Source organism: Phodopus roborovskii, unplaced genomic scaffold (genome assembly GCF_943737965.1).
Source record: "Phodopus roborovskii unplaced genomic scaffold, PHOROB, whole genome shotgun sequence".
Classification (NCBI taxonomy): Eukaryota; Metazoa; Chordata; class Mammalia; order Rodentia; family Cricetidae; genus Phodopus; species Phodopus roborovskii.
Window position 1 is genome coordinate 4,685,432 of NW_026126482.1, and position 21,785 is coordinate 4,707,216.

The window sequence follows — 21,785 nt, forward strand, 5'->3', positions numbered from 1 at the left end:
AAGTTTTGACTTTGTGATTGTAGGCCTGGCCCCCGAGAAGCTCCCTTTGTGGTCTTCAATTGGAGGGAGAAGTAAGTATCTTGAGCTTTGACGTGGAAACAACCCAATGCCTGGAAAATTAAAGCAGGTTAGGTTAAGCAATTTATAAATCATGTAGGAGTACTATCTATTTATTTATTTATTTATTTATTTATTTATTTATTTATTTATTTATTTGAGACAAAAATCTCACCGTGAAGCCCAGTTTAATCTCAGAACTCATCATGCTCCTGCCTCAGCCTCTGGAATGTGGGGGTCACAGTTGCCGCACCCGGGGCATTTTGTTTTAGCTTTAGTAGAGATGTTACTGTTGATGGTTGATGATGTTCCTCATTTGCCTTGCAAGCGCACAGACAAATGATGGCATGTGACACATGAACAGTCTCCAGAGAGCAGCAGGGGCAAACACAGCACTGGCATGCCTGCGTATCGCTGTGTGTGTGTTACACACGGTCACCTTAGTTTATTTTTCCCTTTGGAAGATGCCTTCGTAAAGAGCAACCTGGTTACAGAGTGATGGAACAGGCAGGTTTCCAGGGGACACACACAGGGTTTCTCAGCCTTTGTGAGGCAAAGGATGTAGTAATTGGTTGATTTAAAAGCCCACTTGTTAAAAAAAAAAAAACAAAAAAAAAAACAAATGCCCACTGGTTTTGTTGCTACCTGGTGCTTTCAAGGTTTAGAAATGAGACTGGGGCTCCCAGGTGATGGCAGTACACACCGTTAGTCCCAGCATTCAGGAGGCAGAGGCAGACGGATCCGTAGGCCAGCCTCATCTACAGAGTGAGCTCCAGGTCAGTCAGGCTGCACAGAGAAACCCTGTCTCAAAAACAAAAAAATGAGCCACAAATGCATAGCTCATAGCAAGGTAACACCACTCTAGTGACACCCCCATAAATCCAGTCAGCTCTGGTGTTCAAGACACGGCTGGATTCACATTAGTTCTGAGAGTTAAATCTGCACAGGCTCCAGGTGGTATATGAGATCGACCTTAGTCTAGACGCCACCATTTGGGGCACATTAGGGTCATGGCTGTATTTGCAACTTCTTCAGGTTGTAAGTTTTCATTGTGTGGCTGGAGAATGAGAAGCAGTGATCACTGTTCGGGTGTGTGTGTGTGTGTGTGTGTGTGTGTGTGTGTGTGTGTGTGTGTAGACAGGGGTAAGACGGGGTCTTGGGACACACTCTCTGTGGTATGCCCCACTGGATCCAGTGCACCATATTTTATAAGCAAACTATATAGCGTTCTCTGTTGCCAAAGGACAGGCTCAAAAATATCCATGTATTTTGGCTTTAGCCAATGGGCAGAGAACACATTGGGCTATGGCTCCTGCCTCAGGCCAGAGATTGAACCCAGGACCTTTTGCTTGATGCACAAAAGTCCTACCTACTACAAACTCTAACTCCAGGACCGTAGCACCCAACAGGCAGCCACCATCAGCAAATTCCCAGCAACTACCACACAGCAGCCCTGCACAATGCATGAGAAAACGGGCATGCTTGTGTTCCAGCAAACCACTTCTCACACTACAATTTTAATTTTTAAAAAGACTGCATTATTACATGCGTGTCGGATGGAGTCCGAGCACCATGGCGCAAAGGTCAGAAGACTGATTAATTTCAGGGGTGTTTCTTTCCTCACACCATCCCAACACCAAAACAGGGTCCTTAGACTTGAGCCAAAAGTGCCTTTACCCACTCTTTCCACATTCCTGCCCTTTTCTTCCAAGACGGAGTCTTACTCACGACTGACCCTGGTTAAGCTGAAACTCGCTGTGTAGACCGTGTTGACCTCAAGCTTGCAGCAACCCTGTCTCTACCTCCGAATGCCAAGGCTACCAGGATGCCACACCCAACTTGAAACTAGAATACCATCTGATTTTCATGTGCCATAGAATATCCTTCCCTATATAATAGAGAGTACAAAGATGGCTAACTGGGGGAAGGGTGGGTCTCAGCGGGAAGGCAGGTGGGGCGATGAGACTGGGGGTAACTGTCATAGTTAGGGTGAGAGACACCATGGCCACGGCAAGTCCTGTAAGAAAAACCTTTCAGTGGCTCGCTCTCAGTTTCAGAGGCTCGGTCCATCATCGTCATTGGGGGTGGGCACAGCATCGTGCAGGCAGATGTGGCGTGGCAGGAGTAAGCGACAGCCCTGTGCCTTGCAGGTAACAGGAAGTTGACTGACACACTGGGCCATATACAAAGAGTGAGAACCTTAAAACCCACCCCCACAGTGACGCACTTCCTCCAACAAAGCCACACCTCCTAATAGCCACTCCCTATGAGATTATGGGGCCAATTACATTCAAACCACCGAGGACACCCTGGGACACATACACATGAAGACACCATAATAAAGCCCATTACTTTGTACTTAAGTCTAAAAACATTAATTTAAAATAAAAACATAGCGAAATATTCTTCCCTTTACTTATTTTCCAATTATTCAGTAACCGAAAGCACACTCTTAGCTCTTAGGACATATGAAGACGGGCAGCAGGTTGGATTTAGCTCTTAAGCTGTAGTTTGAGGACTTGAGACGGGAAAAGCCGGGGTTTGAAGCCACACAATAAGTTCAGGTGATCAAGCCCCTAAGCATTTGTAGAGTCTGTAAGTGAAAATAAGAGCCGCGAACTTCATAGAAAAATCAGTGAAATGCTAAGCACGCTTTAGCAATCATTCATGAAACCACCATCCAGATGCGGCGTCTAGGAAGAGTTTCTCTCCTGTCCTCATGTCCACCGTCTCCCCATATGAAATGCTATAAATCTAGTTTTTTCATTCATGAGAAACTTCATGGGAATAAAGGAGGAGAAGACGAAGACAATGCAGCTCTGCGTTTCACTTAAGATGCTAGGGAGTGAGTGGGCAGTCACTCCCCTTCCACCCATGAGACACACCTCTGCTCTTCTGTGCTTGGGGTTTTGAAACCTTCAGTCTGAAGCAGGGGGGCAGAGAAAGGCTTTGCAGGCCAGACCTGCATCTGATTCTTCTCACCTTTTACTGCCTTTCTCCACGCAGAGTACAAACTCATAGGGATTGTACCTATCACGTGCCTGGCATCGATGCAGCAACGCCTGCCTAGTCCCCAGTGCCTTCCACAGGAAGCACACGATTTTGCAAAGGACTACAGAGAAAACTCAGGTTCCCATCAATGCTGGGCATCCCTGGAAAGAGGAAGGGGGTTGGCCTGCAAAAAAAAAAAAATTACAGGCTTCACCCCGCCCTCCTGCCCGCCCCGCCCGCCCCGCCCCAACCAGGTTCCAGTTCAAGTCATTTAAAAGGTTACTGGAAGGGTTTCCAAACTGAGACAGTGGCAGGTGGCCCTCTGACCTAGCAGAGGGGGTGCTCACTCTCAGGCAGAGGATGTCCAAGTCAGAACAGGGCAAGCGTGTTCAGCCCCATGGCAGCGAGGCGAGCATGGAGTTGAAGCCAACAGCCACAGCCCCGGGAAAACAGGGCTGCAGCAACGCAGCCTTCCAGGTGAGCAGGGCTGAAGGGGACCAGGGAGCCTGCTGTCTTCACATCGGGCAAGCTTAGTAACAGGAGCCGTGGACTCACTGAGCCACAGCAAGAATGTTAATTCTGGAATGGGTACGCCTTAAGCCCATTATTTTTTCCAACTTGCACTCCTCTGGTTGGTAAACCTGAAAAGTGTCTTTCAAGGTCCCCTGTTGGTCTGGACTGTCACTCGGGAAACAAAACCGCCGCCCTCTCCGCTTTTGCCCCTGGACTCACAGCAAGTTCAGGATTTGCCCTCAGGTTCCTTCCCCAAGATCTGGACAGCGGAAGACCAGGGGCCTCAGACCCCAGTAGTAGATTTGTGACTGGGTTTTCAGCCCAGGTGGAATGTAGTCCAGGAGCCTGCCCAGGACAGCCTACTTACGCAAACCTGTGTCCTCAGCCAAGACTACGGAATGATTAATACTCACAGTCTCAGGGCTGGGTGCCACAGGTGGCCTGGGAGGAAGGCCAGTTTCTGTGCGCGCTTGCTGTAATACTCTGCCTGCTCGGAACCTAGATCTGAGTTGCTCCTTAATTGGCTCCCAACATGAGAACTTTGAAAAGATCGGAAAGCCTACCTGAGCAGGGCTCTGTAACCCGTGGGCACTTAATGGGCAGAATGCAACTTTTGAACACTAGCACAAGAAGGGGAAGGCGAAGCGCTTGGCGTGAGCCTGGTCTCTTCCACCACGAAGTTACCCCAAGTTCCAGAAGCCCAGGTTTGACAGTCTACCAGTAGTCACAGCGACTCCCACCCCATGGTTTCTAGGTATGAGGAGGCCTGCATATTAAACTGATAAGAGGACAGGTTGGGGAGAAGAAAGCATGTAGTTTTATCAGTATTTGAAATTCCGTGTGTATGGTGTCTCACAGAAAAGGAGTTGAAGAGTCTACCGGGATGGTGTGTGAACGCCAGGCGTGTGCATGTTTTATCCTATGGCTGTATACCGTGGAGAAGGGGGCTGGGTTTTAGGCTCAGAAATGATCATAGGGACTAGAAACAGATGGAGAGTTGATGGGAGACAAGAGTTGTTGTCTTGAGGTCTGTTTGTGCAGACTTCTCCGCTGATGGGCTGGCTCAGGTCTCTTCCCTGAGTGGGAAATCTGTGGGCTTCGTCAGGGAGGTCAGGAGGGTGGAGTCTGCTCTTTCTTCAATGCCCTCTCTCGCTGGGTTCATCACATTCTTAGGTGACACTGGCTTATCTGAAAGGTGGCACTTCCTGACCGCCTTCCTAAGCAGGAAGGGAAGGGGGACCTTAAACACGGGAGCTGCCACTCGGGAGAAAATGAAGGTTGGTGCAGGATGCAGTCAAAGTGACTGTGGCAGTGGTGGTGGTGGTGGGCTCTGTGTGGCCATCGCTGCTGTACTGGGCACTGGCACAGTATGCGGGGTGGGCGCCATTCTTTTTAACCCTTCCTGTTCTCTCATTCCTGGCAAACAGGGTCCCAGTTACTCCTTCCAAAGTTTGTTTTTACCAAGGTCTGAGAGCTTTTTGTCCACGCACATTTACCAGGTAGAATCATTAGCCACCTGCCCCCGTCCTCCAAATATGTCCAGCACTAAGAGGAAAGGTTAGTTCCAGCAGACAGCCATACCTTTTGCCCTCAAGAGACAGAGCAGGGCAGCAATCACAGAAAGATGCAGCAGAACTGAAGGACTTGAAACCCAGCAGAAAGTTAGAGATGAACCTACTGGGGAGCCAGAGTACACCACAGACGTGTAAGGGCTTCAGGCAGGGTCATCGATGAGCAGAAAGGGGGCCAGGGGAGCTTCAGAGGCAAAGAGCTGTCTGTCTGCAGGCCTAGGGCATAAGAGGACAATGCATGTGTGCAGCGGGGGGGGGGAGCGGCGAGCGAGCGGGGTGCAGAGGAGGTTGGCGGCACCAGCTGATGAGGTCTCTGTGAGCTAAGGCGCTCAGGAGGAAATCTCCACGGACAGATGGTTAAAGGTGCTTCTTGTGACCCTACTGAGGGATGGCCGTGTGGACGGGACACCAGCAAGGAAGCCAGGCCACAGGCAGTGGGCACATCTAGACACTGACAGGGAATGAACCGCTCCAGGGTGAAGTGTCAGGGCGGAGACAGGGTGTGGAAGCTTCTCCCTCTGAACTTCCAGTTTTCCGCTGTTAGATAGGCTTGGAATGCTACCCATGCAGGAGCTATTGAGAAAACCCAATGCGCAAATACACTGCATTACAAAGAAGAGTGTCTGAGTGTTTGTGAAAAGCAGCGGCAGTGGAAAAGGGGGTTTTCTAGCCCGGGATGTCAGAGATCCCTATTGTTTAGCAAGGACATCCAGAGGAAGGCTGGTTCAAGGGAAGGGATGAATCCCGTGTGAGGCCTGTTGGTTGAGGTTCCAAGTGTCTCGGTCAAAGTGTGGATCCATGGGCAAGGCTCAAAGAAAGAGGAAGAGAGGGGATTTGGAGAAGGAAGCAGACGGAGCCTCTGGGAGAGCTGAGCTGGGTCAGGCAGGATTGGGAGCCGTCCAGGAGAGGAAAGCGCCTCGGGTCAACAGAAAGAAAGCAGGAAGGGCAGAGAAGCCGGGAGGACCGGGCACCAGGATCCTCAGTGCCACGCCCTCCCGGCTGCTGACACCCTTAACCTCTCACTATGGACCCCACACAACATCCACGCTGCTTTTAAACCTTACAGCCAGAAACACAAAACGCACCCCTTGCTGTCTTCAAACGTCTACAAAATCAGAGGCTTGGCTCCCGCCTCTGTGGTAGGCTCTCAGGCTCACTGTGGTGTTGTGGACTGTTCCTCAGTCCCCACGGTTGCACAGACATGAGTTCTCTGTCCCATAAATATCGCTGTGGACGGACGTGTGAATTAGCACGCCGATGCGTCTAAAGTCAGGGTAGGACTGTGTACACTTGTACGTCCTCCTGAAACACCAACGACAATTTCCTCTGGGCTGTGCTGAGGACTGGCTGCTAGGACACTGAAATCCACCCATGCTTCCTGTAGTCCCTGCCCTGGCTTTTTGTTTTCGTTTCGTCCTGAGGCTGGGTCTCATGGAGCCCAGGCTAGCTTCCGTCGACGACTCCCTGTGTACTTGAGAACGACCTTGAATTCATGACCCTCCCACCTGTCCTTCCTGAGGCCAGGATGAGGGGTGTGTGCAATGCCTGCACCAAAGAGAGGACTCTGCATGCTGAGCAAGCACTCTACTAACTGAGCCCAGATACTTTCAACTTGCACTAATAAGGCCAAACTGGCTTCCTAGACGATTGTAGATGATTGTGCCACTTTAGACCCATCAGAAGGGCGTGAGTCCTTGTTTCCCTTCCGTGGATTCATCAGCTTCTATGTAGCAGTACAATTATACAATTATCAATTAACATAGCACACTGAGAAATACATCATCGGGTAATTTTGTTATTACACACAGCTAGACAGTGTAGGTCAGCCTCTGGGCTCCCCTTAGTGAGCAGGAAACACATGAGCCCTCGCCAGGGTGAACAGCCTCCCTCGTGAGTTAAAGACCACACTCTAACAGGACCGGAGGGGCCGGGAGATGGCTCAGCAGGAAAAGGGGGCTGCTGCGGTGCCTGGGGGCTGAGTTCCATCCATGGCAGAAGAAACACACACACACACACACACACACACACACAATAAATACATAGTAAGTTGTTTCTAAGGTATGTGGTGTGGTGACCCAAGCCTACAATTGTAGCTCTCGGGAGACTGGGATGGGGAGTCCCAAGTGTGAGGCTATCCTGAGTTAATAGTAAGTTCCAGGCCAGCCTGGGCCACACTGTGAGACTTTTCGAGTGTCAGTCACTCAAAAAGTAGACTTGTATTATAAATGGACATGGTGCCACGGGATAGAGGGAGGGGGAGGCAAACAATGGGCTCCTCTATAGCAGTGGCAATACACTTACTCAGCACACATGGGGTCCTGGTTCCACCCCACTGAGGTCTCTACTTTCCCAGACTGGGCTTAATGTACCTATAAAAGGGAGTCGTCTCCGACTCTTGTTTCTTTAAAGACCATCTTTCCCCCACTCCATAAACTCGTTTGTCGAGTGCCCATGCCTTGTCCACTTTTTGGAGTAGGAATACTGAAAAATTTCCCCAAACTGGTGGGAGAAAATCCAGAGAAGAGGGAGCGTTGTGACTCAGGGAAGTCACAGAGCTCAGTTTCCAAATGTGACAATCTAGGCAAAGTTTTGAAAAGACACTTTTATTAAAGGGTTCCCTTAACATCCTAATTCCAGTCCCTTCCTCCCGAGTGTGACCCCCAGCCTCGCCACCGCTGAGGGCCAGACTCTCTGCTTACTCTAAAGCCAACTGAGCCAGGTGTGACTGTGCCTGTCTGTAATGCCCACACTCAGGAGGCGGGGGCCAGCCTGAACTACATGGACTGGCCTGTGGTTCAGGGGCAGAAGGCTCGCCTGACACACACAAGGGTCTGAGTTCCATGCCCAGCCCCACAAACAACAACAAAACACAAACAAAAAGTTAGCTGGGTGGGACCCACTTAGGCAGGGCTTGCAAACCCTGAGCACGGGCTACGGCTACGTGACTCAGAGAATGGGCTGGGGACCCAGCCAGGCAGGTTTGGAGAGCCTGCTCAGCAGAGTTCAACTGGAGAGATCTCGGGAGAATGAGAAGCAGGTGCAGATGAGTTCACGGTTGGGTGAAATCACACAGAGAGGAAAGGAGGGGCCGCATCCTAACGGGCCACTCGGGGCTACTCTGGGGTTTTCCTCCAGGCTCAGAACAAGCTTGGCCAGAGCAGCCCTGTGCCTTCCCACACATGAATTAAGATCCCGCATAAAATGTGGGACAGTGACTTGCTTTTGTTGTTTGCTTGTGTTTGTTTTTAGAGACAGGGTTTCTCTGTGTGGCCCTGGCTGCCCTGGACTCACTCTGTAGACCAGGCTGACCTCAAATTCAGAGATCCTCTGGCTCCTGGCCAGTGACTTCCAGTAAGGGAAGTTTTCTTAGTCTTTTTATTTAACACTCTTGATCATATCCACACCTGACTGCCTCCTTCTCTCCCTCCTCCCTGCCGCCATAACATGTCAGCCTGTCCCCTCTCATTTTCGTGTCCACTTTATTTACTTACTTACCTACTTTCTTCCTTATATTGGTAAGGAAAGCTTTTTAAATGTCCACTCTACTGTTCCTTAAAACGGGCTTGAGTGTGTCAGGAAAGCACTTGGGGTCATCCATTCCAGGCTCAAACACTTCTGGATGATTCATTAAGAGAGGTGCTCTTGCTCTTAGTGAGTGAGCCCTAAGCAGAGGACACTGGGCAGATTGTTCTATTCGACACGATTACCCACCGTTAACCTTAGCGCTCTTTATTTTAAGGGCACAGTGACACCCTCATTTCTACTCCCGAGTCCAAATGCTTCTTTTTTCTATTTTTGTCAGCCTGTGAAATAGTTGACAATTTTGTTCTTTTTAAAATGCCAACTTTGGGTTCTATTGGTTTGTTCCATTCTTCTAGTTTCTGTCTCATTTATCTTTGTTCTGACCTTAATTTCTTTGCTTTGTTCTCTGGGCCCAGGTCCTTGCACACGCTAGGCAAACACTCCATCCCATCCATCCCAGCCAGACTCCAGCCCTCACCCTCATCACCAAATTCTTCCATCCACCCAGTTCGCTCTCCTGTTTCTAGTTTCTTCCAGTGAAAGATTAGGTTATTGATGAAAGACCCTTTATGATTTATTTTTACTTTATGTGTATGCTTGTGTGTACACATGGCTGTGTACCATGTACAAGCTGGCTATCCTCAAAGGCCAGAAGAGGGAGTCAGATCCCCTCAATTGGAGTTACAGATAGCTTTGAGCTGCCTTATGGGTGCTGGGAGTAAAATCTGGGTCCTTGGGAAGAGCAGAGGGTGCTCTTAACTGCTGAGACATTTCTCTAGTCCACGAGCTAAGATAACGTGAGAAAGTACAAACCCCGAGTCTCCCTCTAGCCACCACTTTGGCTTCATCTCTTAAGTTTTATGTGTCTGTTTTTAATTTATTTTGGGACAGTGTATTATTTTGTTTTGTTTTTCAGCTTTTGTTTTTTGAGACAGGGTTCGTCTGTAGTTTTGGGGGCTGTCCTGGAACTCACTCAGTAGACCAGTCTGGCCTCGAACTAACAGAGATTCGCCTGTCTCTGCTGGGATTAAAGGTGTGTGCCACCATCTCCTGGCTCTGTACAGTGTCTTAGAGTTACTGTTACCATGATAAAACATCATGACCAGGGAGGAAAGTGTTTATTCAGCTCACACTTCCACACCGAAGGATGGGAACTCAAACAGGGCAGGAACCTGGAGGCAGGAGCTGATGCAGAGGCCATGGAGGATGCTGCTCATTGGCTTGCTCCCCAGGGCTTGCTCAGCCTGCTTTCTTGTAGAACCCAGGACCACCAGCCCTGGGGTAGCCCCACCCACAATGGGCTGGGTCCTGCCTCGTTGATCACTAATTAAGAAAATGTCCCACAGGCTTGTCCACAGCCTGATTTTTTGAAGACATCTTTTTGTTTTGTTTGTTTGTTTGTTTTTCAAGGCAGGGTTTTTCTGTGGCTTTGGAGCCTGTCCTGAAACTCACTCTGTAGACCAGGCTGGTCTCAAACTCACAGAGATCCACCTGCCTCTGCCTCCCGAGTGCTGGGATTAAAGGCTTGTGCCACACCGCCCCTCAAAGGCATCTTCTTAACTGATGCTCCTATCTCTCCAGAGACTCCAGTTTGTATCAAGTTGACATACATCTAGCCAGCACAGACAGGGTGTTACTATGCAGTCCTGGATGTTCTGAAACTCATTATGAAAACCAGGCTGACCTCAAACTAATAGGAATCCACCTGCTTCCACCTAAATGCTAGAATTAAAGGCATGTGTCATCACAGCCAATCATAACTTTTTAGATAGTCCCTTTGTTGAGACAAGGTCCTATGTAGCCCACACTGGCCTTGACCTTGAACTGAGGATAACCTTGAAAGAACTGAGCCTCCTGTCTCCTGTCCTGGACTTCCGGATGCAGAGGCCACACCTAGCTGGAACCAGGGGCTTCAAGCCTGCTGAGGAAGCACTCCACTAACTGTGGAGCATCCCCAGCCCTCAGACCTCTCTATTAATGTTCTCTAGTTGGCAATTTACCCTCATCACTTGAGCTACGCTTTTGTTTTTGACACAGGGGTTTCCTTTGCAGCCCTAACTGATCTGGAGCTCAGTATGAAGCCCTGGCTAGCCTTGAACTTGCAATGAATTTGTTTCTGCCTCCCTAAGCAGTTTGCTATTTTTGTCATTTGTTTGTTATCACTGGTTGTTTAGTGACTTGACTAAATCAATTCTTTGTACGTGATCAGTCTGCTTGGCCATGTGCTGTACAAGATAGCCCCAGGACTTCTGTGGCTTCTCCAAGCCCGTGGGCTGGGGAGAACATTTGCCTAGCACTGGTAAGGCCCTGGTTTCAGTTCACAATAGGGAGAGGAATGGCTTTCAGACACTCACACACACACACACACACAGACACACACACACTCACACAGGCACATACACACACCTTTCAAAGCCCTTTTTGGGCAACTCATTCCCAGCAGCTATTAAGAAACTTGCAGACATTAAATACTGGCCGTCTTCTGGGGTTTAATGTATTCTAGTCCTCTGTGTCTGTTCGGCAGGCAGCTTTCCTTGTGGCTGCAGGAGTATTTTCCCAAGACTGCCCTGTGTCTTGAAGAAAGACTGGAAGTAGGCAGACGTACGGCACTTCAGAGCTGGCCGCACTGAGATCTTCCTTGATAAGCACCCTTTGGGCCTGTACTTTTTTTCTAGCGTTCTGAAAGAGTAATTCTGATAGTTTGGCCAGAGCGCCAAGGAGTACTCACCACACCTGTAGGCAGGGACACATGTATGTTCTGGCAAGAGGAGGGCGGGGCTTAGGTTCAGAGACATTGCTGCTGCTTGCTTCTCACCAAAGAGAGAGAGATTTTAGCAAAGGACAAGAATGAGTGGGGAATGGGCTACAGAGATGATCTCCCCTGAGCCTGGGGGCTTCGTGGGGAGGTGGCGTCTACGTTTACATTACATGGGACAGGACCCAGTTTGTGACCCATCCCTGGTTCTAGCTGGATTGACTACAGGTGTCATCCAGCAGCTGTGACTCACTCAGAAGGCCAGGTGTCCGCAGCCATCAGGGTGGGCTGCAGAAGACAGGCCGGGCCTAAACGAGTCCTGGTTTATCTTTCACTCCCAGTGTACAGACCCTCCACCCCACAGTCCCGTAATCTAAAAAGAGGGAGCCAGTCCAAGGGTCTGAAAGCTAACGGAACACTTTGCCAAACTGAGGGGGCGGGGTGTGCGTACCTGGAATGTTCTATATAAAAGCTCATTGTGAGTGGGAACTGCAATTCTCCACACCTGGAACCCAGATCCCAGATGTCAGGTAGCAGCAGCTACCACTCAAAGTGGGGATCTGGGCCTTTGGTGACTCCCTATTCCACCCCTTGCCTGGGCGAGGTAGACGACACAGAAGCAGCTTAGGGCCTCTTTCTGTGACTGGGAAAGGACGAAGATGGTCACATGCAGGCCCTATGTCCTGTGACAGTAGCCAAAGTGAAGCTCTGTGGACCTGACCAAGAACAGAGCCCGTGACGACCGGGAACCGCTGAGGCAGGACGCAGGGTACCAACTACACCTGGCGACTTCACAGCTTCTGTAGTGCAGACCTTTGTTTTTTAATGATGCACGTGTCTGTGTAAGAGTATGAACACGTGAGTGTCTACAGAGGCCAGAAGCGTCAGAGCCGCTGGCTGGACGGACGTACAGGCAGTTGTGAGCCATGCTACCTGTGCTGATCCCACTGACTGAGAACTAAAGCCAACAGAGCAAGCTTCATGTACTGCACGTAGGACGGACTCTCCAGAGCAGGACTGGAGAGGGTGCTCTGGTTCAACTTTTCAGGCCCCTTTACAGGGAAAAAACTCAAGCTGGGGATTTTCAAAGGAATTTGGTAACGTAAGGACTTGGCAAGCAAATTTTACAAAAGCAGTCAGCAAACTGGATTATGTGACAGATCATCTTGGCAGAATATCTCAAGATATCTCAAGATTCCTTGGCAAAAAAAAAAAAAAAAAAAAAAAAACCTTAGAGTCTGGAGTAAATACGTGGAGGTGTGAGCGTGTGAGGCAGACTCCATAGGGTCATAGGGTAGGGAGTAAGTTAAATTCCAGAAACAGGTTAAAGCACTGTCAGCTTGGATTTTGCAGCCAATAGAAATGCACTTACTCTGACCTTGTAACAAAATAGCTTTTAACTTGAAGATGGACTCAGACTGGTCCATCGCATGGATGCTGGGAACAGAACTCTAGGCCATCTCTCCAGCCCTCAAACTTCTGTTTTTGTTTTACTCTGCTTCTGAGAGCCAAAGTTGTGTGACTTAAAGTGTGACCTACACATGCAACCGAGGTTTATTGAGCCCTGACACTGTGTCAGGCTATATATAATAGGAGCCACAAACAGAAAGCCACTGCTTGGCTATGGCCAAACAATGACAAACTAGTACCACTCTGTGTGTGTGCGCGTGCAAAATTCTATTCCTAGCATAGGTGTGACCTTCACCTTGTCTGGGATTCGGGGAGTCACTGTTTTACTGTGACAAATGGGCATTTTATATATGTTTTTTACTCTTTAATTCAACCAAACTATCCCAAGCAGCTCTCCAGTGCTAGACAGAAGGAAAACACTGGTTAGGATGCACAGGATGCTACTACCTGAGTTACTTATTTCCTATATTGTATTTTATGAAGAATCAGATCTGGAATGGGAAGGGAGGAGGGGCTTGATCCCGGAAATGGATAGGGTAGGAAAGGGAGGCAGACAGCGATACAACCCACATCCCCTGACTTACCTCAAGGCACCTTGCTGACTACAAAATCCTGGCCCTAAGATTGTAAAGTCAGTAACAGACTTAAAATTGGATTTCTGTGTTCTGTGTACCCAAGAACATTCTAGAATAAACTAACAAGGCACATGATAAGGAGTTAGAGCTGAAGTGATGGTATGAGTATGAGTCCCCTGTGAGAGCTCTCTGCTAACATGAGGTGAAGCTCTTCTATGGCATGGGAAAATGTCAGCCACAGGATGGACCCCGAGCCACGTTCTCCTCACCTCCACATGTTTGGGACATTGCCAAAGCAACTGGAGCTATGGAGCTGGGTGCCTCTCCCTTCCAGTGTCATCCGTTTAAAGCTTTGTGAACTTTTACAGCATTTACGGGGATTCTCAGTGTAGCCCAGGCTATCCCACAGCAAGCTTTGTAGAGCAGGCTGGCCTCAAACTCAGAGATCTGCCTGCTTCTTCCTCTTGAGTGACCCCCCCAGTCTCCTTACTGTCCCCACATTGCCCCCAATCTGGGATCAAGGCAAGCACCACCACACCCAGCTTAAACATTTCCAATTAAAGTAACTGGATTCAGAGTTTCCATCAGATCCTATTGTGTCAGGAGTACTCACAAAGGGGAAGGTAGAGAGTCCTGGCCTAGTGTGTAGGGCCAGGGAGAAAAGGAAACATGTTTCACTGTGGCCAAGTCAACAAAGGGATAAAGCTGCAGACGCTGGGTGAATGGGCACAGATCCAGCTGGGAAGAATGACAGACAAGCATCACCAACATCTCAGGAGCCCCCAAACACCAGGCTTCCTCTGGGCCCACATGGCTACTTCCTCAATCCCCTTCGGGTCCGAGAAAAGGAAGAAAGTTCTGGGCAGCTGAGCCAGGGCAGCAGGGGGCACTTTTAGTGCCCCAGGGACTGACTGTACTCAGTGTGGCAGGGACCTTGGCTGGATATGACAAGTGGCCTCTCGCCAACAGGAAGCCAGTGACAAACTCCTGAGACAGGAGCACCACAGATGGGAACGAGAAAAGCCACACGCTGTGAGGCAGGAAAAGCAGAGGGTGTGCAGGCAGAGTTGAGTCAGGCTGTCTGGATCTGCCACCTACACACACACACACATACACACACACACTCATACACCCACACACATATACACATACATGCACACGCACATACACACGCACACACATACACTCATACATGCACACATATACATGCTCACACACATGCACACACATATACACATGCACATATACAAACATACACACACATACATTCATACACGCACACACATACATGCTCACACACATGCACACACATATACACATACACACACATACACATGCACACATATACACGCACACACACATGCACACACATATACACATACACACACATACACATGCACACATATACATGCTCACACACATGCACACACATATACACATACATATATACACACATACACGCACACACATACACTCATACATGTACACACACGCACACACACAAACATGCACATGTGTGTGCAGGCAGAGTTGAGTCAGGCTATATCTGGATCTGCCACCTACACACGCGCGCGCGCGCGCACACACACACACACACACACACACTCATACACATATACACACATACATGCTCACACATATACACATACATGCACACACATACATACACTCATGTAAAGGAGTAGGGTTTTTCCTCCCACCACCTAGTCTTGTCCCACCACCGCGCCAGCCCCAATTAACACACCGAGACTCTGTATTAGATACAATTCTGTTGGCCAGTTACTTGTTTCTTATCGGCTAGCTCTGTGTTAATTATTGACCCATTTCTATGTATTTCCACATGGTCTCCTTACCGGGGAATGGGGCAGGCATCTGGTCTCCCTGTCTCTCTATGCTGACTCCTCCTTCCTACTTCCTCTTCCTCCTTGTCTCCTAGTCCCTCCTATCTTCCTTTCCTATTGGCCAACAGTGCTTTATTCATTAACCAGTATGAGAAACATATTTACAGAATGACATCCTCCCATCACACTCACACATGCACACACGTGCATGCACACACACATCACTGAAGCAAGTTTTCTAACTCTTCTATGTCTTTCTCATCCAAAAGATGTCTCAACTGTTAAGTTCAGGAACTACTCCAGGGTCGCCTGTAACTCCAGCTCCAGGGAATCTAACACCTCTGGCCTCTGTGAGCACCTACATTGACATGCAAATCCCCACATGCAGACCCATACACATACACATAATTAAAAATAAAAAAGGGCTGCAGAGATGGCTCAGTGCTCAAAGTACTTGTTGCTCAGGGTCCAGCACCCACATGGCAGTTAGCTCACAACCATCCACTACCCCATTTCCAGAGTGCATGATGCCCACTTCTGACCTCCACAGAACCCAGGGACACACATGCAGGTGCACATACACACATGCAGGCAAAATACCCATACACAAAATAAAATTAATAAATAAAATAATTTTGGAAGATAGATGAATGAATGCCGCGCATCACCATCCTACGGAGAAATGAAAGCCCAAACCGCACATCCCTGGGGAATGGAGGCCCCATCCCTTGCCGATGGACTCTTGGGTAATGCATGCAGAGCACTGGCCTCAGCAAATGCCCGAACATGGGTGATGATTTCATACCACTTAGCTGGGGTCCAGAACAAAGCGAGCCAGGAATGTGAGTATGAAGTCAGTCTCTTCCTGCAGCAAACACCGGGCTCCATTGATGTGAGATGTGAGGACTGTGACAACGCCAGACGGCTCCCTACAGCACCGAGGCTTGGCCCAGGTTCTTCACTTGCTCTGCCGGAGGCTTTCTGTCTGGCCTCCCCATCACTTTTTTATCTGAATCCAGACCTCAGTGAGTTAGCAACGCAGTGCAGGCCCGGAGTTTACAACCCTGCTGCTCCAGCCTCCAGAGTAGCCTAGCGCCACCACCCTGTGTCCTTACCCAGCTTTGAATCAATCCATCAATCAGTGTGGATCCCTTGAGCCCTTAGGTCTGGGCCAAGTGGGCCAAGCCTGTGTCTCGGGGAACTTTAGGGATTTACTCTTCAGAGGTCTGGAATATGCCACAGCTTCGGTTGTCAACTTGACACACACTCAGGGAGGTGGAAAACTCAACCGAAAATTTGCCTCCATCAGATTAGCTTCTGGCCATGTGTGAGGGGCACTTTCTTAATTGAGGTTCCCTCTTCTTGGGTGTCAAGACAGCAACTGAAGCTAACCATGGCCTGGCCATTTCTACCTATTTTCTGTTTAGGCAAATGCTTTCCTTAAAACTCTCTATGGCATATAAATGCAATCCATGTGTTTCTGTTTAGTCTGTATCTATTTAATCAGCAACCCTTTGATGTAAGGGAATGGTGTATGTATGGTCCAGCCTGCCACAGGAGTTTTCAGGGTCTAGTCTGGACTCTGCCAGTCCCCACAAGTTAGATTCAGCCACCTGTCCCTAGTATGCCAACAAAAGAGACCAACAGTGAAAGTAGACATGTCCAGTGCGGCAATGGTGGAAAGAGGGACAAACTGATCAGTCTCAAGGCATCATCTCACATTGGCATGAGGCCTGGGTGCAAGTGAAGGGCAAGGGGGTGTGTGTAACTATCATTCCCAGCCAAGATGTGGCCCCACCCATCACTGACCCTTGACCTGACCCCCCTTCCCCCCCGTGTCTGCTTTCATCCACCGATGGCGATCTGTTAACAGAACTGTGTGTAATCTCTTCCTGCTCTGCCGAGCATCAGGCTTCCCTGCCCCCAGGATGAGATTCTGTTAGATGATCTGATAGCAGAAGTGTCTCTCTGTAAAATGTCTTCTCTCCCGCTCTCCTGCCAGGAAGGTAAAAACCCCTGGGCTATGGTATAAGACTCTGAAGTGAGAGAGAGAGAAGCAGAGACAGAGACAGACTGAAGCCATGCTTTCTGTTCTCAGTTTTGGGGGAAAAAAATCTGACCAAACTGTGTCTCAGACAAGAGTTGTTACCATCTTTAGGTCATTTGGCTGTGAGTGTCAGACAACATAAAGACATTCCTAATCTCAGACTTCATCAGGAGTCTCAAAGGGGAAAAGACTTCTTGCCACTGGCAGGATGGAGGCAAACAGGAAGCGCTCTTGCCAACGAGAAAACCCATCTGCAATGGCTTCCAACTCCTTCATTCTGGCACTGACATCTGACTTGCGCTAAAAATGTTTCCTGTTTCTCATGATAAACAGGTTACGTTTATGAAATCATGGGCAGAGCCACCTTCATCCCAACTAGCCACACTTCCTGCTCTTACAGCCAGTCGCTGTGTGCTTTTAGACTTCTCCGGCCCTCTCCCTTCAGAAAGCATTTTAGAAGTAGGAATATCTTCCCTTACGTCAAACAGGGCAAGCTAAATCAGAGGAAGGCAAGAAATAGTGTTGGAAATTGGAATCAGGCACAAATCATCGTACAGACAGCCCAACGGGAATGCTGGGCACAAAACTGACCTTTAAAACTAATGGGGTAGCCAGGCATCGCAATGCAGACTGCAATCTCAGCAGTTGGGAGGTGGAGGCTGGGGGATTGCTGTCATGAGCATACTTCGTCAGAAATGAACTACACATCTGTGTGTTTTTACGACTTCAGACTTTACAGGAATCCACAAGGTCAGACAGTCACGTGACCCCAGTTTTCTTGGCGACCCTGCTGTCTGGCTGGTCTAGTTAGTTTACGTCACCTTGACACAATTAGAGTCATCTGAGAGGAGGGGACCTCAATTGAGAAAATGTCTCCATAAGGTCTGGCTGTAGGGAATTTTCTTAATTAGTGATTAATGGGAGAGGGCCCAGTGCATTGTGGGTGGGGCCACCCTGGTCTGGTGGTTCTGGGTTCCATAAGAAAGCAGCCTGTATGTCAGCTTGTGCCTCCAGGCCCCTGCCCTGTTTGAATTCTCCTTCTCACTTCCTTCAAACATGGACTATGATACGGAACTGTAAGCGAAACAATCCTTTCCTCCCTGGGCTGTTTTTTGGTCACGGTATTTCATCACAGCAAGAATAAACTTAACTAGGTCACCTGCTAGGGCAAACACAGGTTCTTTTGGAGTTTTTGTTTGTTTGGTTGGTTGGTTGGTTGGTTGGTTTTTTTTTTTTTAGACAAGTTCTGACCATGTAGCCCTCGCTGTTTGGAACTCATTATATAGACCTAGATGGCCTAAATGCCACATGTCTCTGCCTCCTGAGTGCTGAGATTAAAAACATGCTGTCACAACTAGCCATATTTTAAACGTTTATCCATATGTGTTATGTGTGTTTGTGGGACTACATGAGTGTAGGTCCCCATAGAAGCCAGAAGAGGGCATAAGGTCCCATAAAGCTTGAATCGCAGATGGTTGTGAGCCACTGTGTGAATGATTGGAATGGAAGCTATGTCCTTTGCAAGGACAGCGAGTGCTCTTAACCACTGACCCTCCGCAGCCTCTGCTGTCTAAGGTGTACTTGTTGTTTTTATTTGTTTGTTTGGTTGGTTGGTTTGGTTTGGGAATTTCTGTTTGTTTGTTTGTTTTTGAGGCAAGTCTCTCTTGTGTGAGTTCTATGTTGAAGATTCATTTGGGTTTCAAATTATAGGCATGTGCTGGGTGTTATAGACATATAGCATAGCCAGGGATGAGACTTGTACAAACCTTTTCTTTCTGAAAAATTAAAAACTGCTGCTGCTCCCCAAACAGCATGACTAATACACATTTCCCTTTATCAGTTTTGAAGCAGCGTTACTGACCAGCTGTTTATGCTTGGCTTTTCCTTTTTGAAATGAAATGTCCTCGTAATTTACACCTACCCTATAGTCTGGATCTTTGCTATTATCTTTTATAATTGTCCTATGGGTGGGCTAGGACAAGTCAGTCTTGTGGGCAGTGCGTGGATGGGAGGTTCTGCCTCCAGCTGTCAGATGGAGAGGCTGGATTCAGAGATTTGGACACCCCCCCCCAAAGAACAACTCAAGACCCGGATATTAGTAAAAATCAGTGGGGATGGATTTTACTCCGTGAACTAGCTAGGACGTTCAGTTTCTCCAGAGGTGAGTCGGTCTTCTGAGGAAGAATGAGGAAATGGGAAGAGGTTCAGGCCTAGTCAGAGGTGTGGAGGTTGCTAAAAGCAGGAAAGGGCAGGAGAGTTTGCTAACTGGCACTTACTCAAGTCTGGCTCCTCCTCTGGCCAACTGGAAGGCTGTTCCAGAAACTTCCAAAGGGCCTAAGTCAGCCCTGGGCAGAGAAGCAGGGTCCTCTCCGCCCCTAGGGGGCAGTGACGGGCTTACTACATAGTCACTACTTTGAAGAGCTCAGGGATCCCTCTGCCCAGTGCCATCAGCTTTTAGAAGCCATGTTGGTGGCGTTCAGGTCTCTGGCTGTGGGAGAATGGATGAAATCCCGTGGGCAGAGAGACTACGGTTTGTCATAGGCTAAGAGAAAGCTCTAAGGGTTGAAAGTCTCTGACTGAAACCACATACCGCCCCACACACATGCGTGCCCACAGCCATCACGTCCGACCCTGGAGTTCCTTTTGGGTTCACAGGAAGGCTGAGTCCTCCTCCTTTATCACCAGGAAGAGCAACATTGTCTTTGGTACTGTCTCTCGTGTGTCCCTTTACACTAACCCCTTTTCCTGTCACTGTGATAAAATGACTAAAGCAGTTTAGGCCCATTGGTGGCCTTTAATCCCAGTATGGAGGGAGAGGCTGAGTTCAAGGCCAGCCTGGTCTACACCGTGAGTTCTAGGACAGTCAGAGCTACCCTGTCTCAAACACAAAGGAAGCAGTTTAGGGAAGACAGGAGGGAAGGGGTTTCTTTGGCTTGCAGAGTTTATTTATTATGCATTGGGCAGGGACACAAAGGCAGCAGGAGCTGGAAGCAGATGGTCTATGAATGACGCCCACCATCAAGGACGTGAATGCTGGTGTTCAACTCGCTTCCTTCTTCCCCTGCAGCCCAGGAGCCACGCCCAGGGCATGGTGCAGTCCTCAGTTAGCGTGGGTCTTCCCACCTAGGCTAACTCCCAGCACCGTCGCTCACAGGTATGCCTGTAAGATCGTCTCCAGCTGACACCAGGTCCCAGCAAGGGACTTGTTTGTACGTGTTTTTCATGGCAGTGGCATTTGCATTGGCTCCAATTGAAGAAAGATGAAAAAAAATAGCTCTCACCTACAAGGGGAAGAGGTTGTTTATTCTGGAGCCAAATAGCCTAGGAACAGAGTGAGATTACCCCAAACTCTATGTTCCAATGTGATAAGTTCCGTGAAGTTTCTATAGTCACAAAGCAAACATAGTCATAAACCAATACAGTTTTACCATGAAGTAGGATTTTAGACAACTAAGAAGAATGTTCAAACCATTCACGTACTGTTTAAGACTCTAAACGATCACAGCGCGAAACGGCCTCGGGACTGAAGCCTCTGCTCCTGAACACACGTACGCTTCTCACACTAATTACTTTCCAGATTCTGGTTCAGATGGTTCCAGAGGCACAACCAAGATGCTCACAAATGCATCTGCTTAGGGGCTGGACATGGCCCACAGGTTCAGCCCTGGCTGCTCCTGCAGAGGGGGCCATTCAGTGTCCCCCACCTCCAGTTCCATGGACCTGAGTCTCTCTTCCGGCCTCCATGAGCACTGCATGCATACATGATGCACTACATACATGAAGCAAAACACTCATGGATAATAAACACATTTTTGAAATAAGATCTAACTACGTAGCCCTGGCTGTCCTGGAACTCACCATGTAGAACAGGCTGGCCTTGAACTCACAGATGTCCACCTGCCTCTGCCTCCCTGCTGGGATTAAAGGTGTGTGGCATCACACCTGGAAAACTTTTAAAATAAATGTTTCTTAATTTAAAGATGTGATAAGTGGGGGATGGGAAGGGAAGACTTCAGCTCGGGGCTGAGGGAAACACAGCTCTCTCCCAGACAAGCAGAGCCTTCCCTGGACTCTCCCCTGGACGTCGGGTTTTATTTGCTTGGAATGTTGTTGTTCCTTTTTAGTTTTAAGTGTTGTGTTATGGTTTTTATTGCTGCAATGAAACACTATGGCTACACAGCAAGTTGGAGAGGAAAAAGGGTTTATTCGGTTACACAGTCACGTCACCGCTCATCGCTGAAGGAAGTCAGGACAGGAATTCAGACAGGGCCGGAATCTGGAGGCAGGAGCTGATGCAGAGCATTGAGGAACCGTGCTCACTGGCTTTCTCCCCTGGCTCGCTCAGCCTGCTTCTCATAGAACCCAGGACCGCCCGCCCAGGGATGGCTCCACAGTAGGCTGGGCCCTCCCCCACTGATCGCTAACAGCTGGATCTCATGGAGGCATCTCTTCAACTGAGACTCTTCCTGTCTGCTGACCCTTGCTTGTGTCAAGCAGACACGC

General features: G+C 48.9%; 1 protein-coding gene across 1 annotated transcript in view; it reads left to right on the forward strand.

The window, feature by feature from the left end:
- Positions 1-3,408: 3,408 nt before the first annotated feature.
- The window catches only part of Slc28a3 (solute carrier family 28 member 3), a 49,460-nt gene continuing 31,083 nt past the window's right edge, over positions 3,409-21,785 (forward strand). The window contains exon 1 of the mRNA XM_051194540.1: positions 3,409-3,525. Coding sequence (XP_051050497.1) covers positions 3,409-3,525 — 117 coding nt within the window. The remainder of the gene's footprint in view (positions 3,526-21,785) is intronic.